This window comes from Bos indicus, chromosome 12, assembly GCF_029378745.1.
Source record: "Bos indicus isolate NIAB-ARS_2022 breed Sahiwal x Tharparkar chromosome 12, NIAB-ARS_B.indTharparkar_mat_pri_1.0, whole genome shotgun sequence".
In the NCBI taxonomy this organism is placed as follows: Eukaryota; Metazoa; Chordata; class Mammalia; order Artiodactyla; family Bovidae; genus Bos; species Bos indicus.
In genome coordinates, this window is record NC_091771.1 from 76,144,212 (window position 1) to 76,171,709 (window position 27,498).

At 37.9% G+C, this 27,498-nt stretch overlaps 1 protein-coding gene across 4 annotated transcripts in view; it reads right to left on the minus strand.

Annotated features, from left to right (window-relative positions):
• The window catches only part of UGGT2 (UDP-glucose glycoprotein glucosyltransferase 2), a 152,012-nt gene that overhangs the window by 99,617 nt on the left and 24,897 nt on the right, over positions 1 to 27,498 (minus strand). For all 4 annotated transcript variants that reach the window (XM_070799909.1, XM_070799907.1, XM_070799908.1 and 1 more), the window contains exons 6-11: positions 27,190 to 27,286; positions 18,177 to 18,249; positions 14,822 to 14,922; positions 10,898 to 10,997; positions 9,566 to 9,626; positions 3,933 to 4,024 (exon numbers count right to left, since the gene is read on the minus strand). In XM_070799909.1, the coding sequence (XP_070656010.1) occupies positions 3,933 to 4,024; positions 9,566 to 9,626; positions 10,898 to 10,997; positions 14,822 to 14,922; positions 18,177 to 18,249; positions 27,190 to 27,286 (524 nt within the window). The remainder of the gene's footprint in view (positions 1 to 3,932; positions 4,025 to 9,565; positions 9,627 to 10,897; positions 10,998 to 14,821; positions 14,923 to 18,176; positions 18,250 to 27,189; positions 27,287 to 27,498) is intronic.

The window sequence follows — 27,498 nt, forward strand, 5'->3', positions numbered from 1 at the left end:
TCTAACTGTTGCTTCCTGACCTGCATACAAAGTTCTCAAGAGGCAGTCAGGTGGTCTGGTATTTCCATCTCTTTCAGAATTTTCCACAGTTTATTGTGATCCACACAGTCAAAGGCTTTGGCATAGTCAATAAAGCAGAAATAGATGTTTTTCTGGAACTCTCTTGCTTTTTTGATGATCCAGCAGATGTTGGCAATTTGATTTCTGGTTCCTCTGCCTTTTCTAAAACCAGCTTGAACATCTGGAAGTTCATGGTTCACATGCTGTTGAAGCCTGGCTTGGAGAATTTTGAGCATTACTTTACTAGCGTGTGAGATGAGTGCAACTGTGCGGTAGTTTGAGCATTCTTTGGCATTGCCTTTCTTTGGGATTGGAATGAAAACTGACCTTTTCCAGTCCTGTGGCCACTGCTGAGTTTTCCAACTTTGCTGGCATATTGAGTGTAGCACTTTCACAGCATCATCTTTCAGGATTTGAAATAGCTCAACTGGAATTCCATCATGTCCAATAGCTTTGTTCATAGTGATGTTTTCTAAGGCCCACTTAACTTCACATTCTAGGATGTCTGGCTCTAGGTCAGTGATCACACCATCGTGATTATCTGGGTCATGAAGATCTTTTTTGTACAGTTCTTCTGTGTATTCTTGCCACCTCTTATCTTCTGCTTCTGTTAGGTCCATACCATTTCTGTCCTTTATCGAGCCCATCTTTGCATGAAATGTTTCCTTGGTATCTCTAATTTTCTTGAAGAGATCTCTAGTCTTTCCCATTCTGTTGTTTTCCTCTATTTCTTTGCATTGATCACTGAGGAAGGCTTTCTTATCTCTTCTTGCTATTCTTTGGAACTCTGCATTCAGATGCTTACATCTTTCCTTTTCTCCTTTGCTTTTCACTTCTCTTCTTTTCACAGCTATTTGTAAGGCCTCCCCAGACAGCCATTTTGCTTTTTTGCATTTCTTTTCCATGGGGATGGTCTTGATCCTGTCTCCTGTACAATGTCAAGAACCTCATTCCATAGTTCATCAGGCACTCTATCTATCAGATCTAGGCCCTTAAATCTATTTCTCACTTCCACTGTATAATCATAAGGGATTTGATTTAGGTCATACCTGAATGGTCTAGTGGTTTTCACTACTTTCCTCAATTTAAGTCTGAATTTGGCAATAAGGAGTTCATGATCTGAGCCACAGTCAGCTCATGGTCTTGTTTTTGTTGACTGTATAGAGCTTCTCCATCTTTGGCTGCAAAGAATATAATCAATCTGATTTCGGTGTTGACCATCTGGTGATGTCCATGTGTAGAGTCTTCTCTTGTGTTGTTGGAAGAGGGTGTTTGCTATGACCAGTGCATTTTCTTGGCAAAACTCTATTAGTCTTTGCCCTGCTTCATTCTGTATTCCAAGGCCAAATTTGCCTGTTACTCCAGGTGTTTCTTGACTTCCCACTTTTGCATTCCAGTCCCCTATAATGAAAAGGACATCTTTCTTGGGTGTTAGTTCTAAAAGGTCTTGTAGGTCTTCATAGAACCGTTCAATTTCAGCTTCTTCAGCGTTACTGGTTGGGGCATAGACTTGGATTACTGTGATACTGAATGGTTTGCCTTGGAAATGAACAGAGATCATTCTGTCATTTTTGAGATTGCATCCAAGTACTGCATTTCGGACTCTTGTTGACCATGATGGCTACTCCATTTCTTCTGAGGGATTCCTGCCCGCAGTAGTAGATATAATGGTCATCTAAATTAAATTCACCCATTCCAGTCCATTTTAGTTCGCTGATTCCTAGAATGTCAAGATTCACTATGTATCTGCCCACATTACAGATACATATTTATCCAGAGCTCAAACTCTGAGCCAGACAACTTCACTAAGATACAGAAATAATTACACAAGTGGGACCATCAATACACCTTTGTGACCTCTTTCTTTCTGGTGGTTATACTGTACTGACGTTACTCAAGTCTGAACAGGCTGGCTATCAAAATAAGTAACATCCTATATGTTACCAGAATCAATTTCTTGGGCAGTTCTACTTGACCAGACTATGGTCACTCTGATGCTGGGGTGACTATTAAGTAGCTCTATGGTAGATGTATCTAAGGTAGATATATAAAACACATTCATGGAACTCCTCTAATTTATTTGGTCCTATCTGCCTTCTTCCCTAGTCTCTGCCCCTGCCTCCTACTGCCCTAGTCTCCCTGGGGGTGAGAGTAAGGCTTGGGCACATGCTGTGTGAACCAGTGCTGGCCTGACCCTAAGCATGGGGGCTTTGGCTCCTCTGGGATCACAGGAAGAAAGGTTGGGCTGTGGGCATGACATCAGTTCTCCACAACCCCAAAATGCAGAAGATAGGAAGAAAGAGAAAAATTATTCCTCCTTCACTTTCGTTCCCCAAATTCTACAGTACTGGTTGCACAGCACCTCTCTCCAGATCTAGGACATAACTTCAATATTAGGACATTTTCCTTCCTCTCCTCTTTCTTGCATCATTTTCTTCCATTCATCAGCCTCTTCACACTTTTTTATCTGACATTCTCTGATCTTTCCTGAGAACCACTTTCTTTGACTGTGATATAAATATCCTCACATATTTTCTTTTCTCTCCTTTAAGGGAATTACAGTAGTTTCAACTAGTGATCCCAACAAGAAAGAACAATAATGTATCACACATCATGCAGATCACTAATTACCAGGAGAGGACCCAAGAGGGTTCTATTTCTCAAATAACCTGTAGCCTTTCCATTGATAAATTACGTCTCAAAGTGTTCCTGCTATAAAAATTTCCCCATACAATGCCACAGAAAACTTGTCAAAATCTACGTACCAATTCTGTCCTCTTTTAAATCTATTTTCACTGTTCTTGAGCACAGATGTAATTTCTGTACTCTGAAGCTTACAGCCAGGAGCTAACAACTGCTCTTCTCTATGTGTAGTATCTATCCTTCACATCTTAGATTAGCATTTTCCCAATATTAGGGGCAAAAACTCAACTAAATAAAGATAAAAGCTCCACTTGAATCCAACTTCTCAATCTTTCCTGTGTTTTCCTATATATTTCTAAACTTGCTAAGAAAATGAAAGTTTACATTCAAAAAAAGCAAACTGAATTCAATTAAAACTAAATATTTGAAATAAAGTATATTGTGTTTACTAAATTCATCTTATATTCTAATTATGAATTTTTAAAGTAGTTTTAAAAAGTAAAATAAATTCACTTTGATTTCTCTTCTGTGGCCCATGGCTTTTCATTTACAGGTTAATGGCCAAGATAAATACAATACTTTCTAATTCTGCACTAGAGCATTTGGGGAACTTTTCTGACCTAAAGAGACAGTATCGAGCAATCTATCATTTCCTTCTTTTGGCCACACTGTGTGTGCTGCATGGGGGATCTTAGTTCCCCAACCAGGGATTAAACCCATGCTCCCAGCACTGGGAGCATAAAGTCTTAACCACTGGACTGCCAGGGAAGTCCCTAGCAATCTAACATTTCAAGTTTACTTTCTGAGGGATACAAGCACTTAAAATTCTTCCTGCTTGTTTCTTTATTCTGGGAAAACATCTCATACTCCTTTCACATCTTTTCTGAAGGGTACAACTCCCTAGCTACTCAACTCTGGCCCAAGAAACTTTCAAGCTAATGATAGACCTACTTGTCAATTAAAGACAGTTTCAAATAATAGGACAAGAACAAGTCTAGGATTCAGAAACTTCAATTTTATCACCTGAATAAATTTCTCCAAGACTTTTTTCAGCTCTGATATTCAGACACTTAAGAGAATCTTCTACCAAAATAACAGAGTTGCTTTGCAAAGTCAAAAAGATATATTTGCTTTAAAGTGAATATCTGCATTTCAACGAATACTAAATTCAGAACAAAAGTGCACCTTTACACATAAACCAGAGTTTCTATCAGTAATTTAATACTTACCTAAAAGGATCATAGGAATCCATATCAACACGAAGTCCATTTATATACAGACCAGCATCGCCTGGCTGAATATCAAATTTATCTTGAAGATGCTGGAAATAGAGAAAATAATTAACCAAATGATATAATAATAGTTGATCTGTGTCAGGAGTTGGCAAACTATTTCTATTGAGTCAGATAGTAAATATTTTTAGGCTTTGCCAACTACTCAACTCCATCCTGCAGCACAAAAGCACCACAGGCAATCGACAAATGAACATGATTATGTTCCCAATAAAACTTTTATGCATTAAGACAGGCCGCAGCCCATATTTGGCCTTTATGTGGGTAGTACTGCCCACACTTGATAGGAATCTTATAAAAGGTTAGAGACAATACTTGAGTATTTTGATTTTGTAATATGTGATATTAATTTCCTAATGCTACAACTACTACTTACCTATTACATTTTATACTGTATGTGCATGTACACACAAACACTTAGCATTTGACAGCTGGCACATTCCTATTCTTTGATAGCCCAGAACTCAAAACATTGGTGTGTGTGTAAATATTTAGCAATCACTCTACATAAGTTTCCATGAAACCAGTGTTTCAATGTTCACTTTTAGTTAAAACTTCACTTTTATTGATATAAATATTGATGTAAAAATTCTAATATCTTATGCTTTCAAATGTTACCAAGAATTTTTACAATTTTGATGTATTTTTTCTTCTACTTAAGAGTAAACAGGTTTTAACCTTCAAGTGAATAAACTTTTTCTGACTTTGTTACTGATTTCTAGTTTGCACTGAGACTGAGAATTTTTTCCTATTTATTCCACTTTCTGGAATTTTTGCAATTACTACTTTCACTTGGTCTTCTGTATCTTTACTCACTTTCTGACCATTTCATTAGTCCGAGAGAGGTAAATTATACTTCTCCTTCCATTTCCTGTAGTTTGTTTCATTATGGTGCTGCAGTGTTTTGATGTAAAGCTATCTTAAACTGCTCTATTTTCATTATGAATTGTATCCTTTAGTGTTATAAAGGGCCATTTTTGGGTCATTAATATTTTTAGAACTGAATTTGGCTTCATGGCATTTTAAGATCATACCCTTAGAACATAGTATTTGCTTGATATACCTTTGCACATCCTTTCTTTTTTGACATTTCTGAATCATGTTAAGGGTTTTTATTTCACATACAAACATTAGGTGTGTTTATTTCAAACCTAATGAAACAAACAGAAAATTTTTGCTAATATGTTAAGCTTATTTACATTTATTGATATCCTAGACTTGGTTAGCCTCAAACGGGATTCTTTCATGCTGTTTACTCTTTCAAGATGCATTCTTAAAGTTCTCTTTTTTTTTTCTTGTTCACTCAGCTCTCTTCATGCTTCAGAAGATTTAGACTTTTCTCTACTAGTTACTATCAAACACGCATATTTATTTAATACCCTCCGTCATCTTTTTAACCAATAGCTAATGATTTGTTGCAAAAAATAATAGAATAAGCCTTCAAGCTTTTCCTGCTGCTTTTCCTCTTGGACAATTTTACTCAATAGTTTTTAGTCATTAGTGGTTAACTATGTACTTTCTAATAATTTTAGGCTTTCACTGCTTGATTTTTCAGCTTTATATCCTTGATTCCTATGTTTACAGTTACAGAATCAGCAAGTTTATTCTATTTTCTACCTTTCCCCTTATATTTACCCGTAGCAATATTTTATCTTTGTCAGAATAGGTACTGTTTTCATACTACACTATTACCCTGTCCCTCACTTTTTAGTTTCAGTGTTCACATAAACATATTCAATGCCCAAAAGGCAGGTGTTCTGCCCAGGAATCTTCAGTCAGTTCTTCGCCCAAAGAAATTCCTCAGAAAGTGTTCTTGGGAGCAATATCCCCTGAATTTTTGGATGTTTAACATCTTTGTAGCCATATATTCATATCTTCTTGACTGACAATTTTTCTTTCCTTGAATATCTTATAAGTAGAGCTTCATTGTTTCTTGACATTGAATTTGTTTTTGAGAAGTCTAACACCAATCTGATTTTCTTTCATTATAATCTTCTTAAATAAATCCATAAATAATTAATTCCCTTTATTTCCTATAAAGTTCAATAGTCTATGTTTTCATTTTGACCATTCGTGGTCAACTGTACCAAGTTACACAGTGCATCTTTTAATTTGTGGATTTGGATCTTCATTTCAGAAAATTTTCTAATTGTAGTCTTAAGCACTTATTCTGTCCATTGGTTTTATTTTTCCATTTTGTGACTCTAGTATAGGTATGTTGGATTTCATTTTCCTGCCTGTACTTTATCATTTTCTCTTGAATCCTGTTTTTTTTTTTTCCTCCGCATTTATTATTTCTATCTGTCTTCTACTGTGCTTCCTATAGGGTCAGTTCTCCTTTGTGCCACTTATCATTTTAGTTTTTACTTCAGAAATGCTTTTATTTTTACTTTGTATATCTTCACAAAGTTCTTCCAGTTCTAGCCCAACTTAAACCACTTGAACAAAGACCTTCTCTAACCTAAATATTCTACCCTAACGTCCTCCTTTTGAGACACTAACAAGAGTCTATCAAGGTTGCTCTCCTTCACTGCAGCCAGTCTACTAAACTCAGCTTTGCCTGTGCAACAGTTTCCCTGCTGAGTTCTTGTTGAGGAGCTGACAGTCTATATCAGCCTCTTCCTTCCCACTTGGTTTTATTTAAATACATTTCTCTAGCCCATTGTATGTTTTTCTTCTGGCAATGGGAAATACCGAAAAAAATTTTTAGAAGAAAAGTGACTAGATCAAATTTCTTAATTTCCTCAAATATCTTTCCAATCACCTATCAAGATGACTGGCAATTGAAAAATTCAGAATTCTTATTAAATTGTTCCGAAATGAGCTGTAAACCAGGGCACAAATTCTGGTTCCATCTTGTACAAATCCTGTGACCCAGAATAAATCACTGGATTTCAGTTTATACATTAGGATATTTACAACAGCTACCATATATAAAACATTTTAAAAACTACATACTGCTAAATACAGACTGTTTTATAAAGTGAAGTCGTGCTCAGTCATGTCCAACTCTTTGTGATCTTATGGACTGTAGCCTACCAGGCTCTTCCATCCATGGGATTTTCCAAGCAAGAATACTGGAGTGGGTTGCCATTTCCTTTTCCAGGAGATCTTCCCTGACCCAGGGATTGAACCCTGGTCTCCCGCATTGTAGGCAGACGCTTTACCATGTAGCCACCAGGGAAGTTGTTATAGGTAAACTAAATATTCAAAAGTTTTCAATTCAACAAATATCTCTGGTGGAATGCTCTGTGCCAGATACTATGGCCATTCAAACCTTTAGGTTAAGAGTTTTCTGATTTACTCATTTCCCCTAACTTTCATTTCCGTTCTACTTCAGCAGCTAGCTTTGACTGTCATCCTGTGATTATGTCATCAAAAGTGGTCTATCTTTGGAACCATCCCATTTGAAAGTGAAAGTTGCCTAGCCTGCCAGGCTCCTCTGTCCATGGAATTCTCCAGGCAAGAATACTGGAGTGAGTAGCCATTCCCTTCTCCAGGGGATCTTCCCAACCCAGGGATCACACCCAGGTCTCCCGTGTTGTAGGCAGATTCTTTACCATCAGAGCCACCAGGGAAGCTCAAGAATCCCATTTGGTCTTTCCAATTATCTCTTTTACTCCCACAATATCACCTCTTAAACCTCATGAAACTCTTCAGCCTCTGGAATTAAAATCACACAGAGCAAAACTTTGATGACCAGGAACAACCATTTTGGACTCTTAACTGAGCAAAAAATAAACTGGATTATGTGATGCCACTGATACACTGGCATTCCTTTCTTTCCCAATCTCTCTTCCTTATTGTAAGTGGCATTATTCAAACAAAAACAAAAATTCTTTTAAAAAATGCATTTTGCTTGAAGAATGGTGAAAGCAACTAGGAAAATTACAGAAAGGAGTAATACTTAGTTTTAAAGGATAAGCAAGAATTTGTTAGGTGGTCAGTGAAGCAAAGAATATCCCAGGTAGGGATGATGTGTTGTGGCTTCTACCACTTGATCTCCAATGAACCGTGCATCTACTTCATTATCATCATTGTAGTCCTTCGTCATCATCAAAACAGCCTATATTTACGAAGAGCTTACTCTGTCTTGGTGTGACAGACACTGTTAACTGGCTAACCTATCATCATCTCTAGCCCATTTCTCCTCTTATTGCCTCAATTACTAGAAAAGTAAAAGACACTTGCTCCTTGGAAGAAAAGCTATGACCAACCTAGACAACATATTAAAAAGCAGAGACATTACTTTGCCAACAAAGGTCTACCTAATCAAAGCTATGATTCTTCCAGTAGTCATGTATGGATATGAGATTTGGATTATAAAGAAATCTGAGCACCTAAGAACTGATGCTTTTGAACTGTGGTGTTGAAGAAGACTCTTGAGAGTCCCTTGGACTGCAAGGAGATCCAACCAGGCCATCCTAAAGGAGATCAATCCTGAATATTCATTGGAAGGACTGATGCTGAAGCTGAAACTCCCAATACTTTGGCCACCTGATGCAAAGAACTGACTCAATGGAAAAAATCCTGATGCTGGGAAAAATTGAAGGCGGGAGGAGACGGGGACGACAGAGGATGAGATGCTTGGATGGCATCACCGACTGAATGGACATGAGTTTGAGTAAGCTCCAAGAGTTGGTGATGGACAGGGAAGCCTGGCGTGCTGCAGTTCATGGGGTCGCAAAGAGTCAGACCCGACTGAGCAACTGAATGGAACGGCACTTTTCTAGTTCCCTCGTAGCCAGGAAGAACCACATTACAAAATTTTGGCCAATGAGACAGAAGTCAAAGTTGGCTGAAGTGTTCTAGGAAAGCTTTAGTCAAGATGAACATGGTTGATCTTCCTACCTCTTTCTGCTTTAAATATAGATAAGCAGTCTGGAACTGTGGCAGCCATTTTGCAACCAGAAAAGAGAGAGAAAAAAACAAAACAAAACATGTCTGTGGCAACCTACTTTGAGACTTCTTTTTAATGTGAGAAAAGTGAATTCCTACTGTTTAAGGCCCTGTGTGCCTGGCATTATATTACTTAAAGCCAAATTAAATCCTATGTAATAAAGCCAGGCAGTGTTCTCAAGCACTCCCTAAGTATTTACACAATTAGGATCATTTAGAGTCTTGAGGTAGGTAATTTAAGAGACCATTTAGCAGAATCTTATCAAATTTGTGATCAACTGTATACTATATGCTATAGGATTCTAGTAACATTCCATTGGTTTAAATTTTTCTCAATCTTCACAAGCTTTTAAGCAAAACTTTTATAGGAAACAGATTTATCTCATAGCCTTTATTCTCTATTTTGTGAAGAAAACCATACAGCATGGGCAGAAAATTTGGAGTATGTAAGGTTAATGAGAAAGTAAGTAGGATCTATGTCAGGAAAGATTGGCTAGAATAACAAACTGTATGCTATATAAAGCAGACAATATAAAAATGGAACAACCTGAACTGTTTTAATAATCAAAAAGTACAAGCTAATATTTTTTGTATGAAAATTAAAGACCCAAAGTCTAAAATACAGTGTTATTAGTGTAGTAAATTTCTTTAAAAAAGGAATTCAAACTAACCTTTTGATTTTCCTGTATTTCCTCCCTCATAAGCTGATTTACAGCAATTCTGGTCAGATATCTGGGAACATAGAGAGATACAATTCATTCTTCCTTAAATGTTTAGGACTAAACTATGATTCAATGCAAGATAATACTCTGGATGAGGAACTAAAACTCTAAAGGCATTATAACTGAGAAGCACACATTTCCATACAGCCTATTTGATGGATGGCACAATGGCTTTCACTTGACAACGTATTTGATTCATGTGGAACAGAGACTGTAAAAAAGTTCATGCACACCCACTGCATGCATTATATACTATCAGGGCTTGTTTACTACTAGGTATTTATTTTTCAAGTATTCTTGATTGAAAATGTTGTTTTGTGTTGTTCTGCCCATAGGGCAGAAATTCTGTATGAAATTACCACTGTCATTATATGTGTTGCTGCAAATAAGAAATTTTAGAATATTTTTACATAAAGAATTTTGGTTAACCTGGGATCTAGACCAGAGTATATAAATTCTAAAATACTGATAATATTGACTTCATATATTTACTCTTGAAGAGCTTATAACTCCTTTATAATTTAAAAACAGCACAAATGTTTTTTAAATAAGTCTATTGATTATATTTATTTGACCTAATAATGCCTAAGAATGCTTAGTTATATGTCTGCCAATTTTATGCATAGAAGAAAGATTTAAAAGTTAAAAGACTGTTAATTAAAAGCTGACATTAAGTAAAACTCAAACAGAAAGGGTATCTTAAAACAATCCATAATAAGTCTGTATTATTTCCTAAAATTTGGCAGCATTTGAGATAAAACTACAACTGAAAATTTGATAATGCAAACTTTTTCATTCATTTATCAAGTATTTCATTCCAATGAACATTTCCTGGTTGTCTACAGAGTGACTTTTTTTTTTTTAAAGAAAAATAAAAACCTTTTATTAAGTCTGAACATAAATAGAGGCAAGATTTTTAGCCTTGGGCATTAATTATGGTTGCGCCATTGATGGGGTCTGGAGGAAACCAATGCAATCTGTTTCATCCTCAGGCTGAGGAAGCATCTACAAGTTCATGGAGCAATGAATCATCAGAGTAACTGGAGAGATGTGATCAAGAGTTCCATTTTGTAGTATGTAACAACATGCATGCACAAGACAATATTTTGCTCTAGTTTAAAAAAAAAAACCCAATATACAGAATAGAGACCCTCATTCTACAAACACTATAGATACCAGAATTAACTGACATCATTAAGTTGAACGAAATCAGCCATTTTCATAAAATTTATTTAATGGAAAGAGTTCTGGCTATCATCCAATCAATAACCTTTAATATACCTGGCTTTTATGGGGAAGTTCTGCGAAATGTCTTTCATTAATTTTATGGCATCATAAACTGGAGTGGACATTATTTGAGAAGCTGCTTGAAAACTAAGATCTGGAAGGAAAAAAATATCATTAAAGAAACTGACATGTTAGACCTGTGATATTTCCATGTAATTTAAATAACCCTTCTTGCCATGTATTCATATATAGAAACATTAAAAAACACTCATACTTACCATTATTCAGAACTTGTAAATGAAATGGAAAGCTATCACTTCCATCCAATTAAGATAAGTTTTAACTTACCTTTACTGATAAAATCTGATAGTGTAAATAACAAGTAAATGAATATAATATTATCAGAGTCCATTACCAGCTTTTGCTTTTCTCTAAACTGTTCCATACCTAGATGACTCAAATTGTTATTTAAGTCTTTCACTTTGCCTCTTAAATCCGGATTCTCATATTTAACTGTCTTCTTGGTTTTATCACTTGGATACTTCAAAAGCAACATGTTCAGTAACAAATTTGTCATATTCCTCCCAACTTTGCCCAGATCTGGTCCTCTTTGGTCTTCTCTTTACAACAAATCCACCACTGTCCATCCAGCTGGGTAAACCATGAATCCAGCAGTTGTTCCTGGTGTCTCTTCTCCCTCACACTCCATTTCCAACACTCACAAAGGTCTTTGATACTCTCTCTAAATAACCCACCCTCGAATTTATTCCAACCCTTCCTCAGACCTCTATTCAATCACCCCTTCTTGAGGAAGCCTCCTTTTTCTGTTACCCCTTCTCTGCCCCTATCTCACCACTCAGATCTTCCTGACATATGCTTTTCTTAATCTTTTGTTCCTTTATTCTGCAGCAGTTGTGATAGTGATTTTTACACTGGTTTTTAAAACTGTTTACGTTTATCCACATCCTTTGAAGAAATGTGATGTCTGTTTTAGCTCTTTTTACCTTTGGAATATGTGTTTTCCAAAGTGTCAGTTGCAACCCATTAGTCAGTAGTGAAATCAGATTAATGGGTAATGGGAAGGTTTTTTTAATCAAATGAAACAGGGTATAATGAAAGTTTTATCAGAATTAATAAAATGTAGTATTGGGCTTCCCTGATAGCTCAGTTGGTAAAGAATCCGCCTGCAATGTAGGAGACCCCGGTTTGATTCCTGGGTAGGGAAGATCCGCTGGAGAAGGGATAGGCTTCCCACTCCAGTATCCTTGGGCTTCCCTTGTGGCTCAGCTGGTAAAGAATCCGTCTACAATGAGGGAGACCTGGGTTCTATCTCTGGGTTGGGAAGATCCCCTGGAGAAGGGAAAGGCTACCCTCTCCAGTATTCTGGCCTGGAAAATTCCATGGACCGTATAGTCCACGGGGTCACAAAGAGTCAGACACAACTGAGTGGCTTTCACTTTCACTTTCAGTAAACGTATACGGGGCTTCCCTGGTGGCTCAGATGGTAAAGAATCTGCCTGCAATGCAGGAGACCTGGGTTCGATCCCTGGGTTGGGAAGATCCCCTGGAGAAGGGAATGGCTACCCAATCCAGTATTCTTGCCTGGAAAATTCCATGGACAGAGGAACCTGGTCAGCTACAGTCCATAGGGTAGCAGAGAGTCGGACACGACTGAACAACTAACACACATATACACACACACAGTAAACATACATATCTATAGTGAAGTTTTTTTTTTTTTTTTTAAGTGTATCTATGTATTAACGCATTATACATTTGTTGTATGGTCTTGATGTAAAATATATTTCCTACTCCAGGTGTCAGTCAAAAATTATAAAACCATGGTTGTAGGGACATTACTGATTGCTAGCAGAAATTCAATAAATATTTGTTAAATCAATCAAAAAAGGAAAAGGTCTTGGTCACTTCCCTTCTCCTGAATCTATTTCCTTGGCTTCTGTGACATGCTCTTCCATCTCTCATCATCATCATTCCATTGTGTCTGCTTGTCCCACATAAATGAGCAGACTCTCCCTTGTGCACTAATTTGGTTACTCTGCACTTTCAGTTAGCACCTCCACCTTCAAAAAACCTCTATGCTAACATTTTCCACTTTTAAAATCTTCTCCTTTCAGTATAAGGACTTTGTATTCACCCCACCCCTGGAACTGGTCATCTGAATATGTCACAATTACTTTAAGTCAATTTTTTAAATGCCAGTCTGATTATTTCTGAACCCTGTATTCAACCCCAAGCCTGTTTTATATTCTCTCTACAGAGGCTCCAAGCTGGAAATTTTAAAGTCATCTTTGAGTCTTTTAATCTCCTGAATATTTGCTAAATCCAGCCTGCCCATCTATGTCTCTACCACAGCAAACGTTCTGTCTCTCACTATACTAATTCAATGATGTCTTAACTAGACTTCCTATTTCTAGTCCATTCAAATATACCTTACACAGACATTACGGAGGTTAATTAAAACTAAGCTAACTATGCATGTTCTCTGTTTACCAGTCTTTAAAAGCACTCTATTACTTACACTTTTCTAAATTATGGGTCCCTTGGAGAACACTTTGGGTTTCCCTGGTGGAAAGCAACAGTCTACTTTCTCCTCCAAAATGTTCTCCACCATGCCCTCCTTCAGGGGATCTTCCCAACCCAGGGACTGAACCCAGGTCTCCCATATCGCAGGTGGATTCTTTACTGTCTGAGCCACCACCACCAACAGTGTGCATCCTTGTGCAATCATGTCCATGGGGTTGCAAAGAGTCAGACACGACTAAGCATGCACATTGTTGGTGGTGGTGGTGGCTCAGACATTAAAGAATCCACCTGCAATATGGGAGACATGGGTTCAATCTCTGGGTTGGGAAGATCCCCTGAAGGAAGGCATGGTGGAGAACATTTTGGAGAAGAAAGTAGACTGTTGTCTGTCTACAGCTGGAAGAGTTGGAGAGTCATGGAAAGTGGCTGAATATGGGTATGTTGGTTTCTTCGGGGAGGGGTGAGGAAAATACTCTAAAACTGATTGTGTGTGCTGTGCTAAGTTGCTTCAGTCATGTCCGACTCTGTGTGACCCTATGGATTGTAGCCTTCCGGACTCCTCTGTCCATGGGATTCTCCAGGCAAGAGTACTAAAGTGGGTTGCCATGCCCTTCTCCAAGGGATCTTCCCAGCTCAGGGATCAAATGCACAGCTCCTGCACCTCCTGCACTGCAGGTGGTTCCTTTATCACTGGGCTACCAGGGAAGCCCTAAAACTGAGTATGGTGACAGTTAAAAATCTCTAAAAATATACTACACTTAATTCTACTCTTTAAATGGTGAACTGTATAATGCATCAAGTATATTTCAATTGGCTGTTGTATTAAAAGAAGTTGATGAGATATAATAAAAGTTATGGATTCCACAGAAAAAGGACATCACTATGACCCACTAGAAATTATAAATAAAATAGAAAATTAAAAACTGAAAAGGAATTACAGTTTAATCCAAACTAAATTTTGGTCTCAAAATACCTGCTTATAGGATGTCAGTACAGAAGCTATTTTGAGGTCATAATGAAATATGCAATGGTCTCTAAAGACGAAAATTTTAAAGAGAAGAAAACTAAGATTTAGTTCTGATTTCTCTTAACTTACTAATCAGGATTTTTAACCAGTGCTGTAGATACCCTGAAATATAGTTTAATATTTGAGATGAACATACAAGATAACTCATACATACTTTAAAAATGATTGGGTAATACCAGATAACTGCACATTATATAATTTTAAATCTTCCAGAGATAAAATATAACTTACTTGATGAATAACATTTCAATTAAATTTTATGTCCACAAAAAGTAATGCATATTAGTCACATAATTAGTAATTATTATTGCCTAAGAAATAATTTACATCATGTTATATAAAAGCATATTTAATAAAACAGAAATCAGTTACCAATATGCTATTTTAACATGACTGAAATACTGTACCTTGTAGCTCCCAGACTTTCAAAGGCATCATTTCTTTATTACTCTCAATCAGGTATTTTTGGAATATTGTCAGATTATCTCTAAGATCTGAATATCTTTCTCTGTATTAGAATATTAAGTAATGTTAATTATCATCACATATTATAAACCACTATTATACAAGCAGTATATTTTTGAAATTATCTCTTCCTAATACTTAAACACCAACTAATGGTTCAAGATAATAATAATGATGCAGTTATAGTGACAGAATTTAAAAATACAGAAGGGGACATGCATGTCTTCTTTTTTTCAATGTATAAAACAAAACAAAATATGGAGATATATACTGTCATTTGTTAACATTACCTGTAAGGGATCCAAGGGTGAGGACAGAATTATTAGTTTTTATGTTATACACGTTGTCTTTAACATTTTATAAATTGCAAGTCTTGCTTTTATAATTAAAAACAAACATTATTTTATAAAGAAAGACATCAATGCGTCCCATAAAATTTTAGCTTATTTCTGAAAAGTTCCATCTTTGAAACTTATAAAGAAAACTTAAATAAGATAATTTTGCCCAATTAAACATATCTACATATTACAATTTGCTGATCATGATTCATTGGATCATGGAAAAAGCAAGAGAGTTTCAGAAAAACACCTACTTCTGCTTTATTGACCATGCCAAAGCCTTTGACTGTGTGGATCACAATAAAATGTGCAAAATTCTTAAAGAGATGGGAATACCAGAGCACCTGACTTGTATCCTGAGAAATCTATATTCAGTTCGAGAAGCAACAGTTAGAACTGGACATGGAACAACAGACTGGTTCCAAATCAGGGAAAAAGTACGTCAAGGCTATATATTTGCACCCTGATTATTTAACTTATATGCAGAGTACATCATGCGAAATGTTGGGCTGGATGAAGCACAAGCTAGAATCAAGATTGCCGGGAGAAATGTCAACAACCTCAGATATGCAGATGACACCACCCTTATGGCAGAAAGCAAAAAAGAACTAAAGAGCCTCTTGATGAAAATGAAAGAGGAAAAGTGAAAAAGTTGGCTTAAAATTCAACATTCAGAAAACTAAGATCATGGCATCTGGTCCCACAACTTCATGGCAAATAGATGGGGCAACAGTGGAAACAGTGACCGACTTTATTTTTGGGGGCTCCAAAATCACTACAGCCATGAAATTAAAAGACGCTTACTCCTTGGAAGGAAAGTTATGACCAACCTAAACAGCATATTAAAAAGCAGAGACATTACTTTGCCAACAAAGGTCCATCTAGTCAAGGCTATGGTTTTTCCAGTAATCATGTATGGATGTGAGAGTTGGACTATAAAGAAAGCTGAGCACCGAAGAATTGATGCTTTTGAACTGTGGTATAGGAGAAGACTCCTGAAGAGTCCCTTGGACAGCAAGAGATCCTACCAGTCCATCCTAAAGGAAATCAGTCCTGAATATTCATTGGAAGGACTGATGCTGAAGCTGCAACTCCAATACTTTGGCCACCTGATGCGAAGAACTGACTCTTTTGAAAAGACCATGATGCTGGGAAAGATTGAAGGCGTGCAGAGAAGGGGATAACAAAGGATGAAATGGTTGGATGGCATCACTGACTCAATGGACATGGGTTTGGGTTTGGGTGGACTCCGGGAGTTGATGATGGACAGGGAGGCCTGGCGTGCTGCGGTTCATGGGGTTGCAAAGAGTGGGACATGACTGAGCGACTGAACTGAACTGAGGTATTCTTAAAGACTGACAAATAATAATGCAGAAGAATGGCATTTTACCATACATATAATAAAAATTATCATCTTATTCTCCAATCTCTCATGAACTCAACACATAGTACCACTTCCTATTATTAGAGAGAATTCTTTTTTAAAAAGTTTATCTAGCTATTGGCACAATTTATAAATAAATTTTGTATTTTCAACAGTAAGGAGAAATGAGTATTTTAAAGTGAGAGGAAACTAAATATACAGAACATGCATACATAAATGGAGTCATCTCAGAGTTAACTGTAATACATGTACTGCAATGTCCTATGTTGAAATTTTATTTCAATGTGGGACTACATTTGAAAACTAATCAAGACTGCTCTTATAGTGAAAAAGCAATAGAACTTCTTTGAAAAGAGGTTCACTATGAATTTACCACTCCTTTCACAATATTTTGTTACAGAGTAATATTAAGTTTGTAAGAGCTGTTGTGTTGCTTTTCATCTTTAATCATAAGCTTAATGATAAGTTTTACTGGTAAAATTATGTATGTAATCCAGGCAAAAAGACATTATTCATACAATACATCAAAGCAAAAGCTTTTTGCTTAAAACAATTATGTAAAACCTGGATACTTCCTCTCCAAAAAAACTAATATCCCAGAGTTCCAAAGGCTTTTTGGAATACAAGCAATTTATTCCCATAAATAGTTATGTTTAAGAAAGTATGGATTCTACGATGTGAGACATAGCTGGAAATGGAATAAAAATGTTATCTACTAAATAAAAACCTTCCTTAAATCCATTTTACAAGAAGCATTAACAGGTTACAAGCATAGAATTTGTCCAGCAAACTACAGAAATGTAATTCAGTCATCTGTATAAAGCAATATAATGTCCAAAAATGTTCCCTTTGCTCTGTACAATTATCTCCTCACAGAACTGATGTAAGTATCCTTTATACATATTTGTAATATTAAATAAGAACTAAAGATATTAATAAAAATGGTTCTTTATTTTTAATTAATTTTGCCTTTATAATGGAATCACAAACTTGCCCTTCTTGTTAATAAGAAAAACCACACATAAAACTAAAATTCCCATCCGTTAACATTCAGAGAGCACTCACCATCCTATTCCTTGTCTTCATTCAGTGATGCAGGAAAAGCAAAGCAGGAGAAGTTTACTTTTGGAAAGGTTACTTATATGTGTATATAAAATGAAGACCAGAAGTTAAAAGGTATTTAATATGGCAATCTTGTGACAGAAATTTAGGGAAATAAATATTTTCTCTTTTAAGACATAAAAGTGCTGATTTTTTTATGTTAAAAAGCCAATAAAAACTATGAATTGTGTAACCCATCAGAAAAGATTCTACAAATTTTTTTTTAGTTTTTGCCAGAGATAACTCTGATCATTTTAAATTTCCATTATCTCTAATCGTACTCATTGTCCTGTGGAATTAGTGATTATTTTTCAATTTTGAGCTTTTTTGCATTAACCCTGTGTTACTTTTGTAATAAAAACAGTAATATGTACATTTAGAATGTGAAACATATGCCAACACAACATATTGAATCTATTCCTTTAAAAACAAGCTTAAGAGTATAGTAATAGTTTCATTTCTATTCAGACTTACTTTAATTTCCCAAAAAGAAATCCTTGAACTTCATTTGTTTCAGTAACATCTTCTGCAGTAGTATTAGTCACAGCTATATTTTGGAAACAAAAACATAAAATGAACATATTTCAGACTGGAAGAGGAATATGTGATAAAAAATTAGAACTCAAAATCAAATTGCATTTTTTTTTACCTTTTCTTTCATGGATCAGTCTAATGATACAAGAGTGTGCTCTCTTAGTAAACAAGCTTGAATACTAAATACTTTACAACCAGCTATATGCTCTATAGATCATTTTGTAGTCAAGCTCTATTTTATACTAGAGTGATAAACCAAGAGACTGATCCAGACTTGCCCAAAGTGTCCAAGTCCAGAGGCGTGGGTTGGCCTCTGAAGGGCGGGGCGCACTGAGTGTAGCAGTGCGTGCATGGGACCTTTTGAAGGAGGTCACCATTATCTTCATTACCTTCACCATAGTTTGGTCACAGGTAAATAACAAGGGTGTTTATTGGAAGGACTGATGGTGAAGCTGAAACTTCAATACTTTGGCCACCTCACGTGAAGAGCTGACTCATTGGAAAAGACCCTGATGCTGAGACGGATTTGGGGCAGGAGGAGAAGAGGAAAACAGAGGATGAGATGGCTGGATTGCATCACTGACTCGATGGATGTGAGTTTGGGTGAACTCCAGGAGTTGGTGATGGACAGGGAATCCTGGCGTGCTGTAATTCATGGGGTCGAAAAGAGTTGGATGTGACTGAGTGACTGAACTGAACTGAAATAACAAGGAGGGAACACAGCCCCACCCATCAACAGAAAATTGGATTAAAGATTTACTGAACAAGGCCCCACCCATCAGAACAAGACCCAATTTCCACCTCAGTCAGTCTCTCTCATCAGGAAGCTTCCATAAGCCTCTTACCCTTCTCCATCAGAGCAGACAGACTGAAAACTACAAGCACAGAAAACTAACCAATCTGATCACATGGACCAGAGCCTTGTCTAACTCAAGGAAATTATGAGCCATGCCATTTAGGGCCACCCAAGATGAACAGGTCATAGTGGAGAGTTCTGACAAAACGTGGTCCACTGGAGAAGGGAATGGCAAACCATTTCAGTATTCTTGCCTCGAGAACCCCATGAACAGTATGAAAAGGCAAAAAAATAGGACACTGAAACATGAACTCCCCAGGTCAGTAGGTGCCTAATATGCTACTGGCGAACAGTGGAGAAATAACTTCAGAAAGAATGAAGAGACAGAGCCAAGGCAAAAACACCACCCAGTTGTGAATGTGTCTGGTGACAGAAGTAAAGTCTGATGCTATAAAGAGCAATATTGCAGAGGAACCTGGAATGTTAGGTCCATGAATCAAGACAAATTGGAAGCGGTCAAACAGGAGATGGCAAGAATGAACATCGACATTTTAGGAAGCAGAGAACTAAAATGGACGGGAATAGGTGAATTTAACTGAGTTCAGTTCAGTTCATTCACTCAGTCGTGTCCAACTTTTTGTGACCCCATGAACCGTAGCACGCCAGGCCTCCCTGTCCATCACCAACTCCTGGAGTCCACCCAAACCCATGTCCATTGAGTAGGTGATGCCATCCAACCATCTTATCTTCTGTCATCCCCTTCTCCTCCTGCTCTCAATCTTTCCCAGCATCAGAGTCTTTTCAAATGAGTCAGCTCTCTGCATCAGATGGCCAAAGTTTTGGAGTTTCAGCTTCAACGTCAGTCCTTCCAATGAAAACCCAGGACTCATCTCCTTTAGGATGGACTGGTTGGATCTCCTTGCAGTCCAAGGGACTCTCAATAGTCTTCTCTAACACCACAGTTCAAAAGCATCAGCTCTTTGGCGCTCAGCTTTCTTTATAGTCCAACTCTAACACGCTCACACGACTGCTTGAAAAACCATAGCCTTGACTAGACGGACCTTTGTTGGCAAAGTAATGTCTCTGATTTTTAATACGCTGTCTAGGTTGGTCATAACTTTCCTTCCAAGGAGTAAGCGTCTTTAATTTCATGGCTGCAATCACCATCTGCAGTGATTTTGGAGCCCAGAAAAATACAGTCACTGTTTCTCCATCTATTTGCCATGAACTGACGGGACCAGATGCCATGATCTTAGTTTTCTGAATGTTGAGCTTTAAGCCCACTTTTTCTCTCTCCTCTTTCACTTTCATCAAGAGGCTCTTTAGTTCTTCTTCAATTTCTGCCATAAGGTTGGTGTTATCTGCATATCTGAGGTTATTGATATTTCTCCCGGCAATCTTGATTCCAGCTTGTGCTTCCTCCAGCTCAACATTTCTCATGATGTACTCTGCCTATAAGTTAAGCAGGGTAACAATATATAGCCTTGGCGTACTCCTTTGCCTATTTGGAACCAGTCTGTTGTTTCATGTCCAGTTCTGTTGTTTCCTGACCTGCATACAGGTTTCTCAAGAGGCAGGCCAGGTGGTCTGGTATTCCCATCTCTTTCAGAATTTTCCACAGTTTACTGTGATCCACACAGTCAAAGGTTTTGGCATAGTCAATAAAGCAGAAATAGATGACTTTCTGGAACTCTCTTCCTTTTTCCATGATCCAGCGGATGTTGGCAACTTGATCTCTAATTCCTCTGCATTTTCTAAATCCAGCTTGAACATTTGGAAATTCATTGTTCACGTATTGCTGAAGCCTGGCTTGGAGAATTTGAGCATCACTTTACTAGCGTGTGAGATGAGTGCAATTGTGCGGTAGTTTGAGCATTCTTTGGCATTGCCTTTCTTTGGGATTGGAATGAAAACTGACCTTTTCTGGTCCTGTGGCCACTGCTGAATTTTCCAAATTTGCTGGCATATTGAGTGCAGCACTTTCACAGCATCATCTTTTAGGATTTGAAATAGCTCAACTGGAATTCCATCTCCTCCACTAGCTTTTTTCGTAGTTATACTTCCTAAGGCCCACTTGACTTCACATTTCAGGATGTCTGGCTCTAGGTGAGTGATCACACCATCATGACTGTCTGGGTCATGAAGTTTTCTTTTGTATAGTTCTTCAGTGTATTGTTGCCACCTCTTAATAACTCAGATTAACATTATATCTACTACTGTGGGCAAGAATGCCTTTGAAGAAATGGAGTAGCCATTATAGTCAAGAAAAGAGTCCAAAATGCAGTACTTGGATGCAATCTCAAAAATGACAGAATGATCTCTGTTCATTTCCAAGGCAAGCCATTCACTATCACGGTAATCCAAGTCCATGCAGATGACACCACCTTTAAGGCAGAAAGTGAAGAAGAACTAAAGAGCCTCTTGATGAAAGTGAAACAGCAGAGTGAAAAAGTTGGCTTAAAGCTCAACATTCAGAAAACTAAGATCATGGCTTCTGGTAGAATCACCTCACAGCAAATAGATGGGGAAAGAGTGGAAACAGCAGATTTAATTTTTTCAGGCTCTAAAATCACAGCAGATGGTGACTGCAGCCATGAAATTAAAAGATGCTTACTCTGTGGAAGGACAGTTATGACCAACCTAGACAGCATAGTCAAAAGCAGAGACATTACTTTGCCAACAAAGATCCATCTAGTCAAGGCTATGGTTTTTCACGTAGTCGTGTATGCATGTGAGAGTTGGACATTAAAGAAGGCTGAGCACCAAAGAACTGATGCTTTTGAACTGAGGTGTTGGAGAAGACTCTTGAGAGTCCCTTGGACTACCAGGAGATCCAACCAGTCCACCTTAAAGGAGATCAGTCCTGAGTGTTCACTGAAAGACTGATGTTGAAGCTGAAAATCCAATTCTTTGGCCACCTGATGCAAAGAGCTGACTCATTTGAAAAAACCCTAATGCTGGGAAAGATTGGAGGTGGGAGGAGAAGGGGACAAAAGAGGATGAGATGGTTGGATGGCATCACCGACTCAATGGACGTGAGTTTGAGTAAACTCCCGGAGTTGATGATGGACAGGGAGGCCTGGCGTGCTGCGGTCCATGGGGTCACAAAGAGTCAGACATGACTGGGAGACTGCACTGGACTGAACTGATATCCTGACCAGTAATGTTGAAGAAGCTCAAGCTGAACGGTTCTATGAAGACCTACAAGACCTTCTAGAACTAACAACCAAAAAAGATGTCCTTTTCATTATAGCAGACTGGAATGCAAAAGTAGGAAGTCAAGAAACAGCTGGAGTAACAGGCAAATTTGGCCTTAGGGTACAGAAAGAAGCAGGGCAAAGGCTAACAGAGTTTTGCCAAGAGAACACACTGGTCATAGCAAACACCCTCTTCCAACAACACAAGAGAAGACTCTACACATGGACATCCCCAGATGGTTAATACCAAAAATCAGATCAATTATATTCTTTGTAGCCAAAGATGGAGAACTTCTATAAAGTCAGCAAAAACAAGACCAGGAGCTGACTATGGCATTGACCATGAACTCCTTATTGCCAAATTCAGACTTAAACTGAAGAAAGTAGGGAAAACCATCAGATGATTCAGGTATGACCTAAATCAAATCCCTTACAATTATACAGCGGAAATGACAAATAGATTCAAGGGATTAGATCTGATAGAGTGCTTGAAGAACTATGGATGTAGGTTTGTGACGCTGTAGAGCAGGCAGTGATCAAGACCATCCCCAGGAAACAGAAATGTCTAAAGGCAAAATGGTTGTCTGAAGAGGCCTTACAAATAGCTATAAAAAGAAGAGAAGCAAAAGGCAAAGAGAAAAGAAAAGATATATCCATTTGAATGCAGAGTTCCATAGAATAGCAAGGAGAGATAAGAAAGCCTTCTTCAGTGATCAATGCAAAGAAATAGAGGAAAACAATAGAATGGGAAAGGCTAGAGATCTCTTCAAGAAAACCAGAGATACCAAGAGAACATTTCATGCAAAGATGGGCACAATAAAGGACAGAAATGGTAGGGACCTAACAGAAGCAGAAGATATTAAGAAGAGGTGGCAAGAAGAAGAACAAAAATCTTTATGATCCAAATAAACACAATGGTGTGATCACTCACCTAGAGCCAGACATCCTGGGATGCGAAGTCAAGTGGGCTTTAGGAAGCCTCACTACAAACAAAGCTAGTGGAGGTGGCTGAATTCCAGTTTACCTATTTCAAATCCTAAAACATGATGTTGTGAAAATGCCACTCTCAATATGCCAGCAAATTTGGAAAACTCAGCAGTGGCCACAGGACTGGAAAAGGTCAGTTTTCATTCCAATCCCAAAGAAAGGCAATGCCAAAGAATGCTCAAACTACCGCACAATTGCACTCATCTCACACGCTAGTAAAGTAATGCTCAAAATTCTCCAAGTCAAATTGAACAGTATGTGAACTGTAAACTTCCAGATAGATGTTCAAGCTGGTTTTAGAAAAGGCAGAGGAACCAGAGGTCAAATCCCAACATCTGCTGGATCATTGAAAAAGCGAGAGAGTTCCAGAAAAACATTTACTTCTGCTTTATTGACTATTCCAAAGGCTTTGACTGTGTGGATCACAAAAGACTGTGGAAAATTCTGAAAGTGATGGGAATACCAGACCACCTGACCTGCCTCTTGAGAAACCTGTATGCAGGTCAGGAAGCAACAGTTAGAACTGGACATGGAACAACAGACTGGTTCGAAACAGGGAAAGGAGTACATCAAGGCTGTATATTGTCACCCTGCTGACTTAACTTGTATGCAGAGTACATCATGAGAAATGCTGGACTTGTTGAAGCACAAGCTGGAAGCAAGATTCCTGCAAGAAATATCAATAACCTCAGATATGCAGATGACACCACCCTTATGGCAGAAAGTGAGGAACTAAAGAGCCTCTTGAGAGAAGAGTGAAAAAGTTGGCTTAAAACTCAACATTCAGAAAACTAAGATCATGGTCTGGTCCCATCACTTCATGACAAATAGATGGGGAAACAGTGGAAAGTGACACTTTATTTTTGGGGGCTCCAAAATCACTGCAGAAGGTGACTGCAGCCATGCAATTAAAAGATGCTTACTCCTTGGAAGAAAAGTTATGACCAAGCTAGACAGCATATTAAAAAGCAGAGACATTACTTTGCCAACAAAGGTTCATCTAGTCAAAGCTATGGTTTTTCCCATAGTCATGTATGGATGTGAGAGTTGGACTATAAAGAAAGCTGAGCATTGAAGAATTGATGCTTTTGAACTGTGGTGTTGGAGAAGACTCCTGAGAGTCCCTTGGACTGCAATGAGATCCAACCAGTCCATCGTAAAGGAAATCCGTCCTGAATATTCATTTGAAGGACTGATGCTGAAGCTGAAACTCCAATATTTTGGCCACCTGATGCGAAGAACTGACTCTCTGGAAAAGACCCTGATGCTGGGAAGACTGAAGGCATGATGAGAGAGGGACGACAGAGGAGAAGATGGTTGGATAGCATCACCGACTCAATGGACATGAGTTTGAGTAAACTCCAGGAGTTGGTGAGGGACAGAGAGGCTTGGTGTGCTGCAGTACATGGGGTCGCAGTGTCAGACTCTAATGAGCAATTGAACTAGAGTGAACTGATAAACCAAGAAGTCTGCAAGAAACCCTGGGCTTATTCTTATGCCAACAAGAAATCTAAACCCTAAAACATACAGGAGTTTTCACATATTTCTGACACCTTCAGACATAATCATGAAACCTTTAGATAGACACCAAAACTCATGGTCTCAAAGGATAAAGATATATTTTATATTCATTTCCTTTCCCCTCTCCTTTACTTACCAAATTGTTATAGTATACAGTGTAGTAAGGGTGTGTTTGAGGGTACTTCAGGTTGTAAGAATCTGTGACCTTTTACAGCAAGGGGCTATGTTCCATCAGAGGGCATAAAGTACACTTCTCCGTTCTTATTCGTCTGAGAGTCTGGACTTCTAAGACCACAACTAAAAACCCTGGAATGCTTTAATCAGGTAAACATTTACTGACTGCCTTCTATAATGCCCACTGCCTGCCAGATAGACACCAGGAGGAGACATGCAAAAGACACAAACCTTACTGGGTGGTAAATGAGAGAGACAAATAGACAGCTTTAACAGACTGTTTAAAACTTTTCCAAAAGGAAGGACAAAATATATGGAATACAGAAAATGGAAAAATCCTCCTCTGACAGAGCAGGAACATAGGCAGCCATCTCAGAGGTACTGACGGAGACATACAATTCTTAAAAGATGAGCAGGCCTCAGACAAGTAAGAGGTGAAAGGAAGGTTTCAGACAGAGGAACAGCATATGCTAAGGGATGAAAGTACTCCAGAGGTCATAAAGCCTTGGCACAGAGCAATACATGGACCCATCCAGGAAACAGAAAATTGTTCTGTATAGTAGTGCAGTGTTACAGGACCACAGGGTACAAATGAGAGGTCTGAGAGGCAGTAAGAAGGCAGAAAGAGGCCAAGCTGTGGAAAGCTCCATTGTGTAATAGGACTTTAATTTATGAGGAGGTTACAAGGAACCACTAGGGTTACTTAGTTATTTAGGTAACTAAGGGTTTTTAATTGGTAGAATCACAAAGTCAGAAGTTCTGATTGAACACAGGAAGTTCAATCAGAAAGTACTGTGGAGAACAGATGGATTCTTCTCTTTTGGAGATAAGAGGATTAAGGGTCCTGAAGAGAAGGTCAGTTGGAAGACTGATAGTCATAAGCAGAGGGGGGAAAAAAGAAGTGAACTAAAGGAGTGGCAAGTAGAATGGAGAGAAGATATATTCCAAATATATGATAAAAGTTAACCTGCAGTTTGTAATATAGGTAATATATGTAATCACATGACTTTTTAAAATTGTTTTATTGTTGAATATCACATGACTTTTTAAAGAAACTTCTACAAGCCCAAGGACAGTTAGAAAATGCCTATGCTACTACCATGACTGTTAAATAAGATGTGTGTGTGCATGTGCGTGTTGAGTCACTTCAGTCATGTCCGACTCTTTGCAATCCTATGGACCGCAGGCCGCCAGCCTCCTCTGTCCACGGGATTCTCCATTCAAGAGTACTGGAGTGGGTTGTCATGCTCTCCTCCAGGGGATCTTCCTGACCCAGGGATTGAACCCAAGTCTCTTATGTCTCCTGTTCTGTCAGACAGATTCTTTACCAGTGGGAAGCACTAAACAAGACACTAAATTATAAAGCACTGTAGAGCAATATACAAGCTATATGGAAATATAAAAAACCTGGGTATTACTATTTCTGCTATACTTTTTCAGTAACCAGCAGGATTTCAATTGTAATAATACAGATGTTGATCTGTAGCACACTCAGTAGGAGGGACTAGAGCTAAGCTGTAATCAGAACAAGGCCTCCAGGACCAGAGCTTGAATAGAAAAACAAAGCGGAAGCAGAAGCAGCATCAGAGAGCATGTAACAGAATGAATTAGAAATTCTTAACCAAGAATCAGGTATAAATACATTTCCAATGAGCCAGGTAATAAAAGATTTCCATAAGAATCTGAAAAGTTCTTTACCGTTTTTAGATCTCCAGATTCTTTCATCTAGAGCATGCCCTCAGTACACAGAACATAGATACTGGATTGGTAGATTGCAGATCTAATTAATCTAACCAAATATTCACAGGACTTTCCCATCCCATTTCAAAACAAAAACACAACACAAAACTAACTTTATTAAAAATAAATACTTCAGACCAAGCTTTGTAAAGTAGTGCTACCAGTGAGTTTCAGGTTTACCATGACACAACCCCTTTAGATCCACAATCTTTGCCCCCAGGGGATGATTAGGTACATCACAGGCCAGTCTGAACTGGGTGAGCCCCCTCGTAGTCATAAGCAGCCTCATCTATTGCTTCTACAAATCCTATATGTAGTATCAATTTTTATATGTTGCTGAAAATGACTGGGAAGCCATTGAATATAACCAAAATAATATGCTACTTCCAATTTTTGAAATTTCTGAGAGCATAATAACATGAAATACATTTTAGTTTAAAATTAAATTGCCTCCAGCCTCAAATTAACATGTGTAGGATTAAATGGAAGTATGTAACCCTCCAAATTTTTTCTACACAAATATAGAGAATAAACTTACTTTTGACTTGAGTATCATCCAATGCTTTGTATTCTGTACTCTTAATCGCTAGCTCCACACCATAGCCAGATAAATACATTTTCTGTGAGGATGGTTTCTGTTCAAACACATTTTTTTTTTTAAAAAAGAAAGAAAACATTTTGTCAAACACCTGCTTTTGAATTCAGAATGACTGTGTGTTAGGACATGAGGGTAAATCATTAATACTGAAGTTTTTAATCACTGTGAAATACTGCTATTCAGGGGATATTTATATTCTCTTTAGAGATAGTCTATCAAGGAACTAGAAACTTATTGATGACCACTTCT